The sequence below is a fragment of the Perkinsus marinus genome, assembly GCF_000006405.1.
Source record: "Perkinsus marinus ATCC 50983 genomic scaffold scf_1104296966738, whole genome shotgun sequence".
NCBI lineage: Eukaryota > Perkinsozoa > Perkinsida > Perkinsidae > Perkinsus > Perkinsus marinus.
Genome location: NW_003203798.1, coordinates 10,664 through 30,566, shown reverse-complemented (window position 1 = coordinate 30,566; position 19,903 = coordinate 10,664). Strand labels below are relative to the sequence as shown.

The following is a 19,903-nucleotide window of genomic DNA, read 5'->3' as shown; positions in this document are numbered from 1 at the left end:
ACGAAGAGTCGAGCGAGTTGGAGCAGACGAGGGCTGAGCTAGCGTAGTAGAATTTTTTCCCGTTGGGTGGTGGTGAAATCGTGGTAGGTGTACGAAATTGGCACTTGAGGAGGAAAGGGAGGTGCTTGCAGTAGAGAGGAAGGAGAATGAGCGACAGAATGCAGAGATACGGGCTAGGGTTGCGGCGATTGAAACTATGAAAGTGAGCATTCACATCGTGGTGGTGTGATTTTCTTCATGGTCTTTCCTGCACAGGAGAAAATCGGAATCGCAGAAATGGCTTTGCAGGAAGAAAGTAAACGCATCGAAGAAAGAATGGCAGAGCTGGGAAGCAGAGAGGAGGCGGTTGCGTAATACTCTGGTACTGGACGTATTCTACTGATGGTAATGATATGGTAGAGTTTCCGAAGGGTCTCTAGTAGCAGAGAGAGAGGCTCTGGAGAGGGAGAGGGAGGCGGTGGAACGTGAACATGCGGAAGCTCGAACCCTCTCGCGAGAAGTGGAAGCAAGGAGGGTGGGCATTTACGGTGATTACAATGGCTTTTTTGATATGTGATTCAGGAAGAAGTGATAGCCGCGGAAGCGAATGTTGAGGCAGCTTCTGAGCGGCTCGAGGGACGGGTTGCTGAAATGGAATGTCGGGAGGCAGCGCTAGTGTAGTGTACTGAGATAGATAGCAAGGAAATGTCTCAGCTAGAGATGGTGTTTTTTGTAAGGGCGGCGAGGGAGGAGTTTTCAGCAGAGGAGGAGAAACTCCGTGTGGAGCGTGAAGTCAACCAGCGTGAATACTCGCGAGTTGAAGCACTTTTGGAGGAGATGGAGGAGAGGGAGGTGGGCAGTTCTCAGTGTTAGTCTCCTTGAGTGGCTGATCGCAGGAAAGAGTGAAGGAATCGGAGGCAGCTGTTGAGGAAGTTACTGAGAGGGTCAATGTGCGATCGGAGGAGTTGGAGCATAGAGAGGCAATGCTTGTGTATGATGTTGGTAGAAAAGTAGTTGATCGTATTGGAGTGCTGTCAGTGAGGCTAAGGAGGAACTTGAATCGGAGAGAGAGGCGTTCGGTGAGGAGAAGGACATTGCTGAGCAGCAGCGCTTGACGAACGAGTCTATTCTGGTTGATATCGAGTTTAGGAGGGTGAGTAGCTGCCGGGGATGGTCATAGTAGTTCGGAGAGTACTGCTGCTATTGCTGTTCAGAAGGAGCTGGAGGAATCAGAGGCGGATCTCGGGGAACTCCGAGCTCAAGTCAAGGAACAGGCCATTGAACTTGAACGTAGAGAGGCTGCGTTGGCGTAAGTTTTATGGCGTTTGTCGAGGTCTTGGTCTTTCACACAGTATCATAACGGGGTGGCTCAGGGATGCAAGAGGGGAACTGAAGTCAGAGAGGGAAAAGCTGGCTCTAGAGAAGGAGGCGGAGAGGCGGGAGCATTCTATTAAATCATCTATATTGGATAACATCAAAGCTAGGAAGGTGAGAGAAGCATGCAGTGTGTCGCTGCTACGGAGGTGCTGCTGCCCAGGAGGAACTTGATAGAGTTGAAGTTACTATTGAGGAAGCTCGACGCGAAATCGAAGAGGAGAAGGCGGCACTTGAGAAGAAAGCGATCGCACTAGAGTGGCAATAGCAAACGGAAATGAATAGGTGACCTGTGTTGTGTCAGACGATCCCTGCAAGCAGTCGAGGAGGAAAGGCAAGCTGATGAGCGCGAGAAGGCGGCGATTAGCTCACTTATGGAGAGTGCGAGGTCGGAGAGGGTAAGCATGCTGAGAATTTGGTGGAAGTTGGTATTTGGCATACCCCAGGAGGAAATAGAGAACATGCGATTGGCTATTGAGGAAGCTCAGAAACGAATTAACGAGCGGGCCGTTGAAGTGGAGCAGAAGGAAATCTCATTGAGGTGGGGTATGAGCTCAATCGGGTGATTTTGTTGACCTTGAGAATCGTGTGAATGTGAGGTGTTTGTTGGATGTATAAAGGCTCGTGAGAGGAGAGCAAGTAATCGCATCTTCTTAGGGAAGCGAATGACGCATTGTCGCAAGAGCAGCAGAAAATTTCCGATGAGAATCAATACGAATATATGAGATTGCAGATGATGCTAGGGACCATTGAAACGGAGAAGGTAGGCAGCCTGAGGAGGAACCTTAGGGACCTTAGGGGGATTCTTATTCAGAGGGAAGTCGAAGAATCGAGGGCTAAGGTTGACAAGGCTAGTCGGCAGTTGAACGAACAGTTCGGCGAGCTTGAACGCAAAGAGGCTGCCCTGGGGTAACGCGAGCGGTATAGGGGCGGAAACTGAGGTTCGATCGAGTCGTGTTAGTGTTGAGATGGAGAGGCTTGAGGCGGAGAGGAAGGCCATCAGAGGGCAGCGGGAGGCTAATGAAGGAGAGCATGCGAGGATGCAGGCGATGTTGGAGGAAATAGAAGCGAGAAAAGTGAGCTCGCCGGGGTTTGAACCTGAGATTGGAATTTTCGTAGGAGGACGCGACTCGGGTAGAGGCAGAAATTGAGGAAGAGAGAGTTCGGTTGAGTAAACAGGTTGCTGAGTTGGAGGAGAGGGAGGCTGAACTTGCGTACTACAGCGGGATGAGTCCATTGTCATTGCAGGAGCGCAGTGAGGGTCGTGAATGGTGTTTATGTTAGGAAAGCGAAGGAAGAGTTGTCATTGGCTTGGCAGGAGGTGGAGGAGGAGGGCGAGGCTGTGAAACGGGAGTATTCGGTGAATCAGTCGATGCTCGAGAATGTCAATGCCAGAGAGGTAGGGCATGTGTGTATGAAGTGAAATTATATAATTTTAATAATGTATGAAATGTTTATACAAAATTGTGGTATGAAAATGGAAACCTCTTGCTCAGGAGGAGATCGAGAGAGCTGAGATGGCAGTCAAGGAGAAGCAAGAACGGCTGGACGAACATGCAGCCGAACTGGACAGGAGGGAGGCGAAACTTGCGTGAGTAGATAACACTGGCTCTGTCCCTAGCAGAAACTTATCCGAATTAGCTGATAGTGATAGTCGGTCTTCACCTTATAGATAGGAATATCATTTTAGGGAGGTGGAGGAGAGTCTCAATTTGGAAAGGGGAAAATTCGAGAAAGAGAAAAATGATAAGGAGTTGGAGTTCACAGAGAGAGAGTCACTCCTGGAGGGCATCGACGCTCGTACAGTAAGCACGGAGGTCTGCCCAGACTAGAGAGGAGTTGTCGGAGTGTGCAGGTGGCTGTTGAGGAGGAGGAAAAACGGCTAAGTGAAGAAGCGACTGAGTTAACACGCAGGGAGGAAGCTTTAGTGTAATTAACTGAGGTTTTACGCGGTGTTGGAATATATGTTCGCTTTACTCAGCTGGGATCAGTAGCTAGTTATAGTAGTTTATATACAAATAGGGGTAGAAATGTACAGAAGTCAACAATAATCTTTCCAAATTACCTCAGCATTTCCATATTGTCACCAACATATGTGTGCATATTTTTCGACACTCGTTTTACGTGTCGGAATGTCGAAAGTATTTCTCAAGGGAAGCGGAGGAGCAACTGGCTTCACAGAGGAAAGCGTTCAACGAGATGAAGGAGGCGTATGAACGGGAGTCTGCGGAGATTGAGACCATACTCGAGGAAATAGAAGCAAAGAAAGTGACAACTCGTCCTCTATTCTTGTTACTTGTGAGTTCTACTCAGGAGGAGATTGGAAATGCTGAAGCGGCGGCTGAGGAGGCATCCAAACGTTTGACAGAGCGAGCGGCCGAGCTGGAGCAGAGAGAGGCGACTTTAGGGTAGGTGGGTTGAGGACAGTATGGGTTAGTCGATGCCACTTGGAATGAAGTGAACTGTGTTGGAAAGTCCAACTACAATGGTGGTGTTACGGCTACTCGACTGAATCTACCAATCATCCATAGACAATAGTATCATTGCTCGCCCAGGGTGTCGTGAGGATAGGCGTCGAATGCCGACACAACATATGCACATGGTCAAGTACAGGTTTTGGAGATTATGATGGAGCCTGAGGGAATCCTTATTGGTTTTTGTGAATTTCTACTTCCTGAATTTGTATATAAACTTCTATAATTAGTGAGGATTTTCCGGGAAGTGAACATATGTTCCAACATTGCTCTGAAAACGAAATTACACCCTATGTGTTGGTCATCGCAGTATTCATTGTGAGATCGGCTATCTCTTGCCAGGTTGCACGAAGCAAGCATATCGTCGATAAATGGGGATTGTGATGGAGACGATTCACCCGAATCCTGGGATGACGCGAGGAGCGCGGACGAGGTGATTTCGGCAAGGGGGAAAGGAAAAGTTGATTTTTCGGCCGATCCCAGGATCTCGATCTCCGCGAGGCAATATGGGCGCATAAGGTGGAGGTGTTCGAGAAAGAGCGTGCCAAGTTGGAGGAGGAGAAGGAGAGATTTGCAAGACGAATGGAATTGGAGAATGAAGATCTGAAGTGAGGTTTCGACTCTCCTTGTGATGCTTATGTGAGTTTATCAGAACGCGGCGAGCGAGGCTGATCCAAAGGGAAAACAAATTGGAAGCTCAGAAGAAAGCGATCGAACCGGTGAGTGCGTTCGATCATTTAAGTCGTTATTTCTGGTGGAACTTAGGAACTCCGCAAGCACCTGACTCACAGCAAGCATCCTAGTCTGGCCCCGACACCTTGAATTGATCTCAATAAGATCTAGTCATGAATACAACTAATGCAGCTAATGCACGGTACACTGCTGCAATTCATTCTCAGCACACCTTTGCTCTTGCGTTCCTATTCTGTTAATATCACATAGAGATTGCATGTGGTGCATTGGACCGTCGGTTTATCTGAGCACCGTATACGAGTTTGTGACGCGAATTTACAAGCGATTTGGAATTTTGCTAGCCATAGCGATACTCGATTGAATACCTCTCCGCAGAATTTGATGTTCATGTTAGGAAAAGGCACTTCGAACATCGCTAGTATCGACAGCATTGGATTGGAACATAGACAATGGAATTGTATGTGTTGAATCCTGCCGAAGAGGCCACCTTTTCGAGTTGAAATTATCATATACCAATTTTGAATAAGGCGATTTCATCAGATTCGCAGTAATCGATTTGATGTTATCAGCTCAGTAGAAGAGCATTTTCAATGCTAAGTTGTAACGTAAACTGCCTACTACACCCGGTTCGCCATTCACGATGTTGCAATACCAAGAAACACGACAGTACAGAAGGAATGTAAGTGAAATCTCAATACTCGAAATGTGATGGGATATTATTCACTATCACAGAGTAGCCTACTGTGACGGGTCGGCAAGAAGCTGACCAGCAAACTTGCCGTTGCGGACAGTGAGCCCACAGGCCTCCCCCTGGACAAGGTCCTCGAGTTCTTGGCAAGATCCACCAACGAGCTGAATAAGATAGCCAACATTAATTTAAAAAAACTGAGTGTACGACTTTGATCTCACCTGAAGAGCCATCGCTGCTAGTCCCATCGCGTGGCCAAAGACAACAACAGTTTCTGTTTCCTCTGGGAGAATCTCGCAGATCTTTCCAACAGCAACCTCACCGTAGTTGTCTACAATCGCCTTAGACTCAGGTCTGATGATGAAGATATAGAACATGAATGGAGGTTCATTGTAAGGCTTACGTTTTGCGGTACTCCTTGAGCGGAGCGTAGCCGATTTTTTTGAAAAGACCATCGAAGTCCTCAGCTTGAACAACACCCTCCCAAATGTAACTGAAGAGGAAAGAAAATATATCATATCGATGGAGGCCAATGTCAGTCTACGGGCAGAGTATGAATTCAGTATCCTCGATAGTGGCTCTGTTGTCCTTTTTATCCCCTTCGAACTCGCCTTTCCCACCGAGCATAGCATCGGCTGTTTGTAAGCAACGGGCCGCAGGAGACGATACGAAAGCGACAGGCCTGAAAGGGGGGAAGTGAGTCTACGACCAGAGGGCTAGTACGATGCTCACTTTGGTGCATCATCCATAAACTCTACGAAGTAATTAGAACGAGCCTTAGTGGCAAGCAACCGGCCTTCTTCGCCGAGCACCTACGACACAACTCGTGATTTGTGAGGAGGTAACGACGCCGAGACTCACCCGCTTCTGGTCGGCTTCGGGACTGGGATCTGCGGGCCTGGGAGATTTGCTGTGACGAATAAATATCCAAGTCGAAGGGCAAGTCATGATTTTAGGAGAACTCGAACTGAAATTCAGAAGTATGAAAATAACTCCGATAGAGTTTCTCCCTAAATATAACATTGATTAAATCTATAGCTCACACGGGAATGTAAGATGCCTCACTTTCATATCATAACATCACAAAACTGAGGGACATTTCGGGACACAAAGAGTATCGTTTGTCAACTTATTTGCAAAATGACAGCAATTTGATTTTGAACCCGTAACCCGGGTATAGACATCGCTCTGGAGTAGAGCGATGGGTGATAAAGTCTATTCTGTTTCACCGACTAAGATACTCACTATACACCCCACGAGAGCTGAAGTGGACGAGTCTGGAACTCATTCGAGCCGTGGGACAGCGTTCTTGAGCTGCACACAAAGCGTAGGATAGATGGTATAAAGTTCAGTCACGTCACGCATCCTCCCGAGTGTTTGCCCTCACTCACCACAAATCGAAGAGTTGTGAGGGTTGAGTTGAGTCGGGAGGGTTGCAGCCGTTGATAATTCAACTGAGACTGTTGGAGACATCAACTAGTTGGTTACCTGCCCCCTATATGCCACGGGATATCGATTACAAATGGTCGGAAGATCTGCGATCGATCTTCATAACATTCACAGGAATTATCGGCGTAAAGATGCATACTCTTGATGTCGAACTCGCTGGTGAGTTACACAATGAATTCAGTGCTGGGAGAAAATTGTATTCCCCCCTACACTACTCCCAGATCTATTCGTCAAGATTAACCACGCACCGACTAGACAGTTGCAAGTCATAGATCTGCAAGACTCAGTGGAAATGACCGCGGCATCTACCGTAATCCACGGCTCATCGGTACAAGTCCAACTAACGAAGTGAGTCGTCGGCGTCTGTGGACAGAGATTCCGGCCTGTAGGTGTTCTCCTAGGATATGGGGACAACTGGAATACACTGGAGAGGATGTGAGAAGAACCATAAAAGCATTCCCTCCTTATGAAGCGGCACTCTAGGTGAAAATCAGGCGAGCTGAGAGCAGGGCGCGGGCCGAGACCTTCGAGAAAACTCGCATCGAATCAGCAGGTCGGTCTCAAGTACGCCCTGCCCTGCCACGTATGAGTCCTTTCTAGCAAAGACCAGGCAGGAACAGGTGAAACATAGCGAACAGATGCAGTGGAAGGAAGACAGGGAAAGTCGAGAAATGTTCGAGAAGAAGAGATTCGACGTGGGAGAGAAAAAGCCGTTGCAGACACATGAGGAGTTCTGGCCTGTAGGCCAAGACGGCTGCTGAGAATCAAATGTACGAAGATCTGGCTAAAGTGGAGACCCATAAGAACGTAAAAGACCATGTGGCGATCCTGGACGAAGAATCAGACTCCGAGCCTGAGAGTGACTTACAAGAAGCAAGGGTTGTTGAGCAAGTGTTGAGTACAGAACCTGAAGGACTGTCGAGTAAACTGAAACACCGATAAATAACAGAGTTGTGGGCCACAACTTGTGGCTTCACACTAGGCAAGCCTCATGCTACCGTGGAGGAGCTTCCTCTACCACCGATTCGTAATCAAGGCGAGCAGTCGGTGAAAATAGGGCTAGAGTTTTCGAAAAGGCGACAGGTGAAAAAATCTCCAAAGGTAAATGACGTGGTGTATGCCTAGGTTGGCGTGCCGGCTCGTGATCGACCTGGAAGGGAAGCCCCGCGGCCTAAAGCGGGTAAGGAAAACTATAATATCTTACATGATCATCTTAATAGAGGGTACTGGCATAATGGGAGTATCACAAGGAGAGGGAGCTGTGGAGGAAAACTCCCCGATGATGCTCAAAGAACGAGGCGATAAGATGATGGCAAACGGCGACTTCAGGGGGGCGTAAGTTCCTTAAGGATAGGTTCAAAAAAATCAATAATTTGAGAAAAAATACCGTCAGTGGTGATTGGTGACACGGTTGTACAAACAACGGCTGAAGCAGATCAAAACAGATACAACGCTTATACATCAGCTCTGCGTCAATCAACAAGTGCAAGGTGCTTTGCCAACCGAGCCCTCGCCGCGATGTAGGTTGACTGTAGTGGTAGTATCATCAAAAGCCACCACTTGAAGGTATACGGGTCGACTATCACTAGCATGCGAAGACTGCGGCCACGCTCTAGCAGCATTAGATCTTCAACTCAAGTATCAGGCTGGAGGAGTTGTCGGAGGTGCGGTAATGGAACCTGAAGAATCTAAGCGAACACGAGTGAGACTTGAACTATAACACGAATCAAACATGCCTGCTAATAGCGGTGGATGTCACTAGTACTGTGATATATCTTTACTCTCAGCTCAGCTCAGGAGTATTCTCACAGTTCATAGGAGTTTATATACGAATTCTGGTGGTAATGTGCAGAAACCAACAAAAATTTTCTCGGGATTTTCTTATTACACACGCGCATATTTCCCCCGTTGATCTTTGTTGTATAGGCCTTGGTCTACAGCCGTCTGGCCGTGGCTAGCCTTTGGCTCGGGAGATTCAGAATAGCTTCTGAAGCAGCATCGAAAGCTGCGGAGATCGCTCGCTCATGTCACAGGCGTTGTCGTGGATGCCCGTGTAGTACCCCATCGTAGGTATTCTCTTCTCAGTGGAGGAGTGCGAGCGACTATCAAATGATAAGGAAAAGATAGCGGCAGCATTCGAGACTGTCTGGGCCGAAAAGAAAGCCGGGGATGACATGTATCGACAGAGGGACCTCGCTGGGGCCGTTGACAAATACGAGAAGCTCATCTCGAGTAGGTGGATGATGTATCAGCAATTGACAACCATTGAGCAGGTCATGGACGTAACCCAGTCTTGTTGGCCAACTTGAGCCAATTCAAGTTACAACAGGAAGAGTACCAGGAGACTATGAAGTTGGTGGACGAAGCCCTAGTGGCGACTTGGAGTATCCCGAGTGTAAGAGAGCATGAATCGCTATCACATTGATGAGAGCGTCAGATGAACCCGGTGGTCCCACCTAAGTATGAAGTCCATCTGCATCAGCTCCTGATCGACCCGCCTACTTTCAACGATGTGAGACTGAATTAGATTGACAATTTTAATATTCACTGAGTGATTGAATATTTTGATAGTCCGCCGTAGACCCAACATCTGCGCAATGGTTGATGAAACGCGAAGGTGAGCAAATGTCCAGAGGAAAATTGACCAGCACTGATCAGGGTGTGACTTCGATGATCTACCTGAAGTGCCGCCCGAATTCGAATGGGTTAGATCAGCAGGAAAAGACAAAAACTGGATCGCGGTGAGATATGCAAAAGCGTTGGAAAAACTGAGGAAAAACTGCATCTATCAAGGTCCGTAAGAAACCATCAGAAGAAATGGTTGAAAGTGTTAAATCGTCCGTCGCGGAGCTCCAGAGTAGCGTAACATCTCGAGTACCTGGCCGAATCAGGGAAGTGGCCGACAAACACGCTTCGTCGGAATACACCACCGTACAGAAGGCCGCTGTTGATGCTCGCCGATATGCGGCTGATCTCGAGAGCGCATTGAGGATGCGACAAGAAGCGGACAGGAATTCGCAGGAGAACTCTACTCTCGTTGATTTGATGGGAAACGGCGCACTCATCAATAAGCACCCAGTCTGCGTTAATCGTAGGAAACTCTTTGCAAAATTACAGTTGAGATGGTCAACAGCGGCTGTCAAGTTGGGCGTCCAAGAAGAGGAAACGATTGCACGATTGAGGAAAGTGATCTCCATAGATAGGGATAATAAGGAAGCGATGAGGATAATCAGTCGTTTGCTGGCTAAGCAAAATGATGGAATACCTACATGAAGTGTAACATGTGGTTGCCTATGAACTCCTCAGTGGTGTTTTGTTCATGAGTTCATCCCCTACCAGTGATTGGTTATGATTCCTAATATATTGAAGTTTCACCCGTTCTACGTGGAGTGGCGTAAAACTCGGTGAAAAACGCGATATTCGCGGTGATATGCAGTAGTCATGAAATATGTATTTCGCTAGGGCTTTTCATATCACCAGGGTGAAACTCCATTGATACCCATCATTATTATTGAGGTCATTAAATGTGTTCTCTCGGTTGTTCACAGGGATGACCTTCCCCAATGGGAATTGACTCACAAAAAGTCACAAGTCATATTCATAACTTATAACTCAACAGCAATCACATTCACAACTGGCGGCTATCATACGTTACATGCTCTACGAAGAACTATTGTCAACCTGCTCGTTGGGGCTTTCCTCACTAACATTGCGATAACTGAAAACATTCACAGTGCGAGCTTCGCATCCCGAATGACCTACATGAAGACAGTCCCCATACCCCAGTCGAATTCCATTTCAATTTCGGCCTCGAGGCCCCACGCCAGAGCGGCATCCCTTCGAAGTAGGTGTGTCACCAGAACAAGGACCTGCGGAGGCAAAATAAATACGAATAAAATTTTCGCAACTCGAAAAATTTTCAGTACTGGGAGCGCCTCCGTTTGAATTTTCTCTAGGGTGATGCGAATCAAGAGGAGTAACTCACCGTATTCTTGGGGGTAGTCTTCGCCAGAGAGATTGCCTTCGCTTGCACAAGGTCGTCGCTGAAACAAGTGCCTGCGGGAACAGTCCTATTGCACTAATGTAATCGAGGCTTACTCAGCCAGTAAATGATGAGTGGGCATTCGGGCTTCACGACTTGTCCCTCCGCTTCGTCGCAAGAGACATCATTTCCAGAACCCTCCTCCCCCTCGGGTGTTTCTGCCTCTTCCGATGACCCTTCAGCTGGTGCCGGGGAGCGATCCAGGAATTCCGAAGCATCTGAAAAACTACTAGATTGAATGCTAATAGATGGTTACCCTCCAAGAGCTTGGTGATCTCCTCGAAAGCTTCCCCTTCAATGAACTCCACATTTGAGGTAACTTCAGGCATTGTAGACTCACACGCTGCTTCCCCGTCCTCTTCACTGGGCGGCAGCAGATTCGAAAGAAACGAATCTGTTTTCGGGAAAAAGTGCTGGCCGTGGGAAATGAACGTCCCACCTCTGAGTTCATTCGACTTGGCGACCAGCTGTGGCACACACTCGATCCCGACTGCCTTTCTGAACTTGTGACAAGATGAGGCCGCGAGCACAGCCGTACCAACACCAGAGCCTATGTCCAAAAAACACGTACTGCCCGATACCACGCCAACCTGAAAATATAATAAATTCGACATGATGCCGGTATAGCGGACTTCACCTTATCTACGACAGCGGCCATGATGCCCCGCATCGGCGTGAGGGTAGTCTCGGCGTATGTGAGACTTGGATCATGGACTCCGGTCGGGGTCACCTCAGCGTCCTCATCTGCAAATCCATGCATCATCAACCATCGTATTCGCGATTTACTTTCCTCCCCCTTCGCCCGATAAGCCTTTGCTATCCTCTTGCCGTGTTTCGGTCGATACTACATCCAATAACTATCGATAAAACACTTTTAACTTGAATTCAATTTACCCCTGCCAGAGCTCTCTCATAGAGTTCCTTGGCCACATCCCCTTCCGGTGGGACAACGTTGTTCTCCGTTATCACTTCCTCGGACATCTCAACAGTGCTTGCCTATGACGACTAAACCTAACCAGCGCTTTTAACACTAGACTAGAGGGAACCCCAGAAACGTCCAGAGCCAGACAGGTCGAACACAACCCCCACGTAATGCAATTCTGCTGCGAGAATTCAAATTGGAAGCCCTATATGATTGGTCAACGCAACTCCAAATGCTCATCACAACGATTAACGTCATCCTGTCGTCGCCCAAAGTGTGGCGGCAATACGGTAACACGTGAATAACATGGGTAAAACACTCAAAAGAGCTTTAAAGCATCTGACGAAGCAATAGGGGCTTGTTGGATGTGCATCTCAACTGGCAGCTATCTTAGTGACCCGATTCCTGTCATCGTCGCCTCGCCACCCGGTCTAGTGACGTCCTCAGGACGCTTCGGAGGACCGGCTCGAGAATCCACCTGATGGGAAGTGTCGAGATCGGGTCGGATGCAAGATGATCCTAACTGGGCGAAAGCTCGTTACACGCTGTGCGAGAGGAAAAGAGCCCTTCCGGGCCGAATTTCGCAAGAGTCCGCTGAACGTTTTAGGGGAGTACTTGGGGGCATCTCCGTCGTGGCCTATCATGTCACTTCTAGACTCGGTCACTACACCCGTTGGAGAACTGAGAGATGCATTAGACCAGACCTCAATGCAATCATATTACCTTGCATCATCTCGAAAGCCGCCGATTGGAACCTGAGGGAAAAATTCCGGTAAAATCGTCCGGGTCAATAACTCACATCATTCATCGACTGCCGTGAATAATACGCTACATCGTTCACATTCCTCGCTTCCACCTCTGGAAGATATGCTAGTTCCTCATCGCCTGGTTCACCAACGACTCGTGGATGATTCGGAAAGTGTTTGAAACTCACCTTCAATAGCATCTGTCGATTCAAGGTAATCTGCATCGCTCCGCCCTCCGAGATTGTCCAAATTCTCAGGGCGATTCATATCTGCTGAGTGTCCAAAAAATTAAGGAATTTATGACGGCGAACTACCGGAAGGATTGGAATGGATCGTCATCTTGGCATCGTCCTCTTCCTCTTCTGCGATTATCTGAATCGCTGGAATTGATGAATTAATACCGACGGATCACCTCCAGCTCGGTCCTGCTGAACCCCCGACTGTGTGTCGGTGATCCTATTTTCCCATCCGGAAATCTCTCGTTGAACTCCGTTCCATCTTCAAGGGCAACAACAACGCCCTGACAAGCTCGACACGATACGAACCAATTATTCCATTGGGAAGGAGAACACGAAATGAACTCCCAACAACACTTTTCCTACACTCTGGCAGTCCCCGTCCCGACCCGTCGTGGACTGCTGCTGCTGCCGGGGGGAGAGTAGAAGGACTTGTTCGTGGTCAGGTCCCTTATCCGTAGGCATTCCAAGTGGAATCGCCTGAGATGAAAAATAAGCCATGCGGGCGGACACCAGACGAGACCGACCTCAGCTAGGTGCACTTCCTCATGCGAGTGATGATGGTGTTTGAGTACCACACCTTGGGAAGATTCCCCAGAGGCCAACAGTGACCATTTCCCTTTCGGTTTGGACAACTCTTCCCCTCGACCCTCGGGAAGCACTTCACCATCAGAGATTCCCCCTTGGACCCTCGGTGTTGGTCCACTACCAGTACTAACTATGTGCTTTTGCGTAGCATTCTTGGAAATGATCTGCCACAAGTCAGCAGCATTCTGCACCATCGTAACCGACCCATCCTCAACACCTGAGACAATACAATCATCATCATCGACCGTGAACATCGCACCCTTACTACCGCCACTAGGGACTATCCAGGAGAGCTCTCGGAGAGCCTCTGGATTCAATACAACTACAGCAGCTGCAGGGGCGCCCCCAGGGACTGGATTCCACGTAGACACGGAGGAGGAGGAGCCCGCCCCCGAGGGAATTGGTATTGCGGGAATTTCTTGTGACATCTGCACCTTCCCGGAATTCGAGGATGACTGCTGCTGCTGCCCTGTGGGTGAATCGTTGGTCTCGCCAGAGTCGCGAGCAGTGTGCTCTTCCCAACCAGCAGAGTACGTCGAGTCGTAGTAGTGATGTCCCTTGTTACTGCCATAAGCATCGTTATGATGCTGATGCTTATGTTTGAGGCCCTCAGAGGAATACCCAGCCGCTAGACAATCCCAACGACTGAGTTCTTTGGAAGGGTTGGAAGGAGAAATGAACCTCGTCTTGGTCCGGGGATGAGTAGCCCGGGAAACCACTGGTGGAGGCACCTCTGGTATACAAGCCTAAAAGACAGAATGTCTCCTAGTGTAATTGGTTAAAGTACGTGTCTTTCACATAAACCACCCTGGTTCAAACCCTGCTAAAGACATCATATGCGCGACTCACTTTTGCAGCCCCAATCCTCCACGGTGGCCTCATATCCAGCTTAGGAAAAGTCTCCGAAGGTCCACTGCTCCCCGGCGATCTACCAACACGCGTTTCAGTTCGGCTCTGCCCTTCCGATGAACCATAGGCAGCATGAGAGTCATAAATCTGAGCGCATTCAGTTGCCTATGCAACATGTTGCCTTGCCGATGCAGCCAACACGTGAACTCACTTGGCGCCTAACATCCGGTGGAAGAACTTCTATACCAACCCCATAGTGTCGCCTCCCCGACTGTGGTGAATTTCTCCGACTCGAATTCCCATCACTATCCCTTCGTGAAAGCCTATTCAGCTGAGATCTCCTCGAATTGGATGCAGCTGTCTTCCCCTCCTCCTCCTCGTCTATAGGGACCGAAAGCGACGCGGCCTCAGAATCTGCCCAAGACAGAGCCATCCGTCGGCTCCTAGTGTTGGGGGAGTATATGTTCGCTTTCCTCAGCTGAGCTCAGGAATTTATATGCGAATTTGGGTAAAAATGTTGATAAACCAACAGGAATTTACTCAGAATTCTCACATTCCATTTTTTCAACCTGAAAACCTCACCTGTATTCTCCTTCACTGACAACGACTCCTCCTCCTCCTCCTCAGTGCGTGGTGACTTCTTGGCCCTCGATGCATCAGGTCTACTCCTCCTACCCTCCCCATTAGGCTGTTCTTCCGCCACCTCCAACTGCCGAGTCGAGAACGCTCCAGAGCTGCCCGTATCGCTACTAGACCCCGAATACTCGCTAGAGTGTTTCACTAAATTACTCCTAGTAGTGTTGCTGGACGAGCTTAGCTCCTCCAGAGCCCTCATATCCACTTCGAGGCTCCCAGATCTATTGCTGTCGTCACCGTTGTTGAACCGGCCCTCGTTGGAGTTGAGAATCAACCTTACTACACTACTAGCACTCCATCGTTCGCTACCCTTCCTCAGCTTGTTACTATTACTACTTCCTGTCGCTGAGCTTAGACCCGACCTCCCCGAGGCTCCTGCCTTTTTATTACTATCAGAGAGTCGCTTGCTGCCATAACTACTCCATCGAAGATTGCCAGGAAAACTGTCACCACTGCTTTTAGTAGTAGTGGTGGCCGCCGCCGCGCTGGACCCCCAGGAAGACTGCAGACGAGTAGTAGTCGACCGGTAGGAGGCCTGTTGTGGTACCTGAGTGATAGTGATTAGGAAAGGGTCAAGATGTGTGCTGCCAAACTACCTTAGAGCCCATGATAGGACCACTGCTGGACCTCAGATAAGATCTGTTAGCTCCATGCACTCCGGGGGCCCGACGCTATACACAATTCATCATCATCACCAATGGCAGAGGGAACAGGCGTGTCGCTCACCTCACGTCGTTGGGCTCCGGCTGAGGTATCTCTAGAGAGCCCCCAGCTAGTGAGCTCCCTTCTAACTGAAATACAAACGGTCTTGTTATGATTGCTCCATCACTACTCACCATCGTCACTGTTGGCATCATCCCAGAAGTCTGTGGGAGGCGGTAGGCTGGCGAGGGAGGCGGCTGAGCTATTGGGCTTATCCGTACCACTCCGATCCTAACATGCCGACAATTCTACAGAGGGGGGTTCTAGAGCTAACTAAGGACTACCTGCTTCATCCCATTCGATCGGGACATGATTCTGGACACTACGTCAGTGGCTGAGGACAGCTCTTGGGTATTGCCACGCGATTTACGGGGCATGGGGAAATGATTAACTTCACGCTGGAATTGGAATTTCTCAAGTTTGCGCTGTTCCTGCATATTGCACGAAAAGTGCGTTTTGATTCGAACTTGCCCGACCTCATGTTGAACGAAACAATTGTTGTAAGTAATCGGTGTATTGATCGGTTTCCAAGTGTAGTTTACCCTGAAAATTAATTCTTTTTTTCGTATCGACAGATGGGACTATGTTCCATGTATTACTCGTCTGGATGGATAACGTTGTTAATGGTTAGGTTGTACCGCATTGTTACCTTCCGTTCAAGTTGCTGCTGTTGCCCAGCATTCATGCCTGCTCCTCCTCCTCCTCCCTCTACTTCTCCCACCACTACTACTATCTCTAAACCATTGTCTAGGTCCCTCCTGCCGGAGCCCCCCACATTCACCACTATGACCACTCCGAACGCTGGCCGGGCTGATCCTACTACCAGTCCGACCAGCGCCGATTCACCGACGTCTTGGGGTGCCCGCGGAGGAAGAGGCTGCCACAACAACCAGTACACTTACAGGGACGATCGCTATAATCATCGCTGTTACAGACAGGTTAGAATCGACTCCTACCCTTCCCCTATTAGGTTTGCTATCAGGCTCCCTCCCCTACTTCTAGCCATGCATCGTCGTACAGCGCAACAGGTCCTCACCAGCGTCAAGTCGGGTCGTCGTCGGCATCAGCAGCTGTTGTCCATGGCCGTAAGGATCACCAACAACAGCCCCATGGAGGTGGCAATTCTAAGCGTGTACAGATGGCCATTCAACAGAGAATCATGCAGGCTGCTAATATGTGGGAAGACTCCATTTGGTCAAGCTTTGGGTCGACTCGCTGTCCTCAGGTATCGCGACCCGTGTCGCACTATCACCGAGATACTGAGCGTGTTTGATGAGTTCCAACGAGATGGTATAGAGTTCAACGAAATTCACACAAGTACGGCTTTACATAGGTGAGAGGGTTGCATGGAAATGGTCGAGGATCGGTTACTCTCAGGTTGGCCACGGCGATTACTAAGACGGGTGGTGGCAGGCCGACTGAAGGAGCTACCAATGCTAGTGTTATGTATTTGACCATTGTTGACAGAGTTGTGGTATTGTTGTTGGTCGTAGGGCTACTTATGTGACGTCGGATGCCCGATTCGTCCGCCTTGTCGAGCGGGCTAGAGTGCTGCTACCGGGTGCCACTACCAGAGCTGTGAGTAACATCACATGGGCGCTCAGCAAGCTCAACTACACCGATGAGGGAATCCTTGATATCGTCACGGAGTAAGACTTTGGGGTGTATTGGTGATAGGCTTACTCGAATATCATTCAGGTATATGTTGGCCAATTTGGAGGCCTTCGATACTCAGGGCGTCTCCAACTGTTTGTACGCCTTCGGGCTTCTCCGCTGCAGTTCTGGGGACCGTCGCAGGTGGTGTAGTTATTCACATGTTAGTAGTTGTGATGATGATGGTGGCTAGCAGGTTGCTACTCGATCGACTCTGTGAGCATATACCCCCGCGCCTGAATGAGTTTAAACCACAAGAGATTTCCAACTGCGTGTAAGTGTATTCTACTCCCACTTGTAGTACTGTTCCCTCTAGGTATGCCCTGGCTCGGCTCGGCCATAGGGATGACAGTTTCCTTGCTAGTGTGGCGTCGTATATACCCGGGTAGGTTGCGTGTTAGGCTTTGGTATCACCCCATGCATCATTTTCAGATGCATTAACAACTTCAAAGCACAGGAAATGTCGAATGTCGCTTACAGTTGTGCTCTGCTATCATACAAGAGCGACCCTCTGTTGTAGGGTGGTCGTCGACTAGGCTGAGTTGAACGGCTTTGTATGTTAGCCAATCGGTGGCTGATGAAATGATCGCTCGTGGCATGAGTCGGTGCAGGAGCCAGGACATTTCCAATACTCTGTATGCATTCGCTAAGGTTCATTTCAAGTAGTGTTATTGCCTCCTGTTGGTCCTTGGGATTTGATTCTGGTGTACCAGGTGCGAAGCTTTATGTGTGGAGGTGTGTGAGAATATGATAACGCGCTTACATGAGTTCAACATGCAGGGAATATCCAATACGATGTTCGCTCTGGGGGGCCTAGGGTACGTGTCTGTGGAGATTGCTATAGCTTATGAATTTTCTGAAGGTACCGTCATGAAGCCTTTCTGAACGCTATTGCAGATCACGTTGTCGGGCGTCTGTGCTCGTTAGATCAGTTCTCGCAGTATTCGACGCCCCAAGATTTCGCTAACACTCTGGTAGCATTCGCCAAACTGAGGTAGTAGACTGCTGGCACTCCTCAGTGTTTGCATATTGCATTCATTTGGCAGTCTACGGCACGATCCACTCCTCGACGCCTTTGGTTCTATCATGTGTCACAGACTGCATGCGTTCAAGTCTCAGGAGCTCGCCAGTGTCGTGCATGCTTATGCAACACTAGGATATGTAAAGTGGCTATAGTCTCTGTCCGTCGCATCAGGCCTCGGGTTGGTCAGGTCCACACGGCCTTCTTCATTGAGGTGGTTAATGGCATTTTATCGTCTCCAACTCTGTGTGGCTACAATAAGCTTGTGAGCAGTAGCTACTCGGAAGCGTCACCGACGATGAGCATCGGCCAAAGAAGTTCGAACGCTTTTGGTAAGGCGAGTGTTGCTTGTCGAGTTACTCTAGTTTACGGTTCTTCAGTTGCATCATCAGTTCCACGTTTGAGGGACTTCAAACCGGGGGATATTGCGCTCATCGTGTAATGTGGCGAGTTTATGGTATTATAATCGTCGTTATTTTTAGATATTCGTTTGGTTTGTTGTTATGGGAGCCGCCACAGCATTCCAATGTCGAGTTCTTTATGACGGCAATATGCAGTCATGTAGCCTCCAATTCGGACAAGTACAAGGCTAGTGCGCTCACTAACATCGCCCTGGCCTTGGGTAGACTACAGCACCGCGACGTCGCTTGTCTGGAGGTAGGTTTTAGTAGTTCATCATCACCAGAGAGCGTCTCAGGCGATCTGTGCGGCGCTCGTTTGTGATGGATGTGTGGGAGGTGGTCTGCAAAAACGTGATTATCTCACTATTCAACTTACTTCCTTGGACGTCTGCAACTTGGTGTGTGCTCTGGGGCTCTTGTCCTATCGCAATGATGTAGTATTAGCGATGACTTTTTATGGTGGAGGCCTATCGGTAGGATATGCTGGCCCGACTATGCAGTAGACTTTCTGATCAACTTGTCCACCTTACGATGTGTAAATGCTCAACTAGTGAGGGAACGCTCACTTGGTGTGATCATCCTGGCCATGTGAACGGCGGGGGAGTGTGGGAGGCGATGGGACGCGACTCGGAGTCCCCAGAGAGACTGCTCATGGCACAGAGGAGCTCTATTGGGTCAACAGCCCCTAGTAGTGCAGGTGCTGATAACTGGCGTGGATCCCTTAGCACTTGGTATGTTTCAGGAGTATCACCATCGATCTCCCCAATGTATGTTGGGGTAATGGCGAGCAACAGAGCGTCGTCTCCAATCACGAAAGCGTCTATAGTGTCGTCGTCGTCCGCTAGTAGCAGTAGATGCTCGCTGAGTGCTTGTAGTGGTATTGGTGGTAAAGTTAATCAACAGCAACAACAGCAATATATGGTATGCTCACCCGGTGCTGTCGTTAATGTAGGTAGCCCATGGTATTGTTCTCATATATTTTGCTCGATGATTCAGGTGCTCCAAGCTTTGTATAAGTTGGGCTATTCCCCACCCGCGGCGTTAATCTTAGCTGTTTGCCAATTCTTGCAGGTCGTCGGCTCCCTCTGTTTGTCGCTGGGCAGCAGATTATGTCATCAGGTTCCCACTTGTAAGCTATCGGAGCTCACTAGTCAGGCTTTGGTGGCTCTCCTCACTACCTTACAATGGTAGTATTGTGTACGTAGCTTGATCGTGACGGAGCCTCGTGTAGGTCCTTGTCCGATGTACTGGACAAGCCGTGTGATACTGGGCGGAGGCATTGTCAACTAACACTGCCCCCGACGCCCTCGATGTCGAATGATCGCGAGAGTCTACTGGCCGTACTGAGGAGCTCATCCTTCTCGTCCATAGTCAGACTGGCGACTTCCGAGATGCAGACCCGGTTTCATGTACATGAATATATTCAGCGGCTCGCAGTAGGCTTCGATTT

General features: G+C 49.1%; 6 protein-coding genes across 6 annotated transcripts in view; 3 read left to right on the top strand and 3 right to left on the bottom strand.

The window, feature by feature from the left end:
* Pmar_PMAR008167 (200 kDa antigen p200, putative) overlaps nt 1-4,705 on the top strand; it is a gene marked incomplete at its 5' end in the record, with an annotated part of 6,487 nt that extends 1,782 nt beyond the window's left edge. Inside the window, 27 exons of the mRNA XM_002768939.1 lie at nt 27-43; nt 88-202; nt 256-350; nt 400-514; nt 562-656; nt 717-831; nt 876-970; nt 1,018-1,132; nt 1,194-1,288; nt 1,353-1,467; nt 1,517-1,611; nt 1,658-1,751; nt 1,800-1,894; nt 2,011-2,116; nt 2,168-2,262; nt 2,315-2,429; nt 2,473-2,567; nt 2,638-2,752; nt 2,850-2,944; nt 3,044-3,158; nt 3,209-3,282; nt 3,507-3,621; nt 3,667-3,761; nt 4,170-4,260; nt 4,311-4,435; nt 4,480-4,546; nt 4,593-4,705. Coding sequence (XP_002768985.1) covers nt 27-43; nt 88-202; nt 256-350; nt 400-514; nt 562-656; nt 717-831; nt 876-970; nt 1,018-1,132; nt 1,194-1,288; nt 1,353-1,467; nt 1,517-1,611; nt 1,658-1,751; nt 1,800-1,894; nt 2,011-2,116; nt 2,168-2,262; nt 2,315-2,429; nt 2,473-2,567; nt 2,638-2,752; nt 2,850-2,944; nt 3,044-3,158; nt 3,209-3,282; nt 3,507-3,621; nt 3,667-3,761; nt 4,170-4,260; nt 4,311-4,435; nt 4,480-4,546; nt 4,593-4,649 — 2,616 coding nt within the window. The 3' untranslated portion in view covers nt 4,650-4,705. The remainder of the gene's footprint in view (nt 1-26; nt 44-87; nt 203-255; nt 351-399; nt 515-561; nt 657-716; nt 832-875; nt 971-1,017; nt 1,133-1,193; nt 1,289-1,352; nt 1,468-1,516; nt 1,612-1,657; nt 1,752-1,799; nt 1,895-2,010; nt 2,117-2,167; nt 2,263-2,314; nt 2,430-2,472; nt 2,568-2,637; nt 2,753-2,849; nt 2,945-3,043; nt 3,159-3,208; nt 3,283-3,506; nt 3,622-3,666; nt 3,762-4,169; nt 4,261-4,310; nt 4,436-4,479; nt 4,547-4,592) is intronic.
* Nucleotides 4,706-5,258: 553 nt separating this feature from the next.
* On the bottom strand, nt 5,259-6,156 carry Pmar_PMAR008166 (hypothetical protein; the record flags this gene model as incomplete). The annotated part of the gene is made up of 6 exons (XM_002768938.1): nt 5,259-5,372; nt 5,430-5,562; nt 5,612-5,701; nt 5,753-5,890; nt 5,941-6,020; nt 6,070-6,156. The coding sequence occupies 6 exons, from the start codon at nt 6,154-6,156 to the stop codon at nt 5,259-5,261; spliced, it is 642 nt and encodes a 213-aa protein (XP_002768984.1).
* Nucleotides 6,157-6,707: 551 nt separating this feature from the next.
* On the top strand, nt 6,708-9,184 carry Pmar_PMAR008165 (conserved hypothetical protein; the record flags this gene model as incomplete). Its single annotated transcript, XM_002768937.1, has 13 exons — nt 6,708-6,816; nt 6,879-7,005; nt 7,047-7,092; nt 7,141-7,210; nt 7,258-7,352; nt 7,402-7,579; nt 7,640-7,740; nt 7,783-7,837; nt 7,878-7,992; nt 8,224-8,321; nt 8,743-8,889; nt 8,931-9,052; nt 9,095-9,184. The coding sequence occupies 13 exons, from the start codon at nt 6,708-6,710 to the stop codon at nt 9,182-9,184; spliced, it is 1,353 nt and encodes a 450-aa protein (XP_002768983.1).
* Nucleotides 9,185-10,317: 1,133 nt separating this feature from the next.
* Pmar_PMAR008164 (hypothetical protein) lies at nt 10,318-11,680 on the bottom strand (the record flags this gene model as incomplete). Its single annotated transcript, XM_002768936.1, has 9 exons — nt 10,318-10,375; nt 10,420-10,526; nt 10,643-10,713; nt 10,756-10,917; nt 10,956-11,093; nt 11,139-11,289; nt 11,337-11,443; nt 11,486-11,543; nt 11,594-11,680. 9 exons carry the CDS (start codon nt 11,678-11,680, stop codon nt 10,318-10,320), a joined length of 939 nt encoding a protein of 312 aa, XP_002768982.1.
* Nucleotides 11,681-13,459: 1,779 nt separating this feature from the next.
* On the bottom strand, nt 13,460-13,937 carry Pmar_PMAR008163 (hypothetical protein; the record flags this gene model as incomplete). Its single annotated transcript, XM_002768935.1, has 1 exon — nt 13,460-13,937. A coding segment is annotated over one exon (478 nt), but the record flags the coding sequence as incomplete, so codon positions are not given.
* A 2,445-nt stretch (nt 13,938-16,382) lies between these two features.
* Pmar_PMAR008162 (hypothetical protein) lies at nt 16,383-19,644 on the top strand (the record flags this gene model as incomplete). Its single annotated transcript, XM_002768934.1, has 21 exons — nt 16,383-16,463; nt 16,517-16,554; nt 16,604-16,711; nt 16,756-16,824; nt 16,872-17,027; nt 17,077-17,175; nt 17,228-17,305; nt 17,348-17,416; nt 17,464-17,547; nt 17,595-17,693; nt 17,745-17,849; nt 17,894-18,025; nt 18,078-18,192; nt 18,243-18,384; nt 18,433-18,490; nt 18,535-18,709; nt 18,750-18,887; nt 18,931-19,150; nt 19,196-19,401; nt 19,450-19,524; nt 19,573-19,644. 21 exons carry the CDS (start codon nt 16,383-16,385, stop codon nt 19,642-19,644), a joined length of 2,319 nt encoding a protein of 772 aa, XP_002768980.1.
* Between the last annotated feature and the right edge of the window lie 259 nt (nt 19,645-19,903).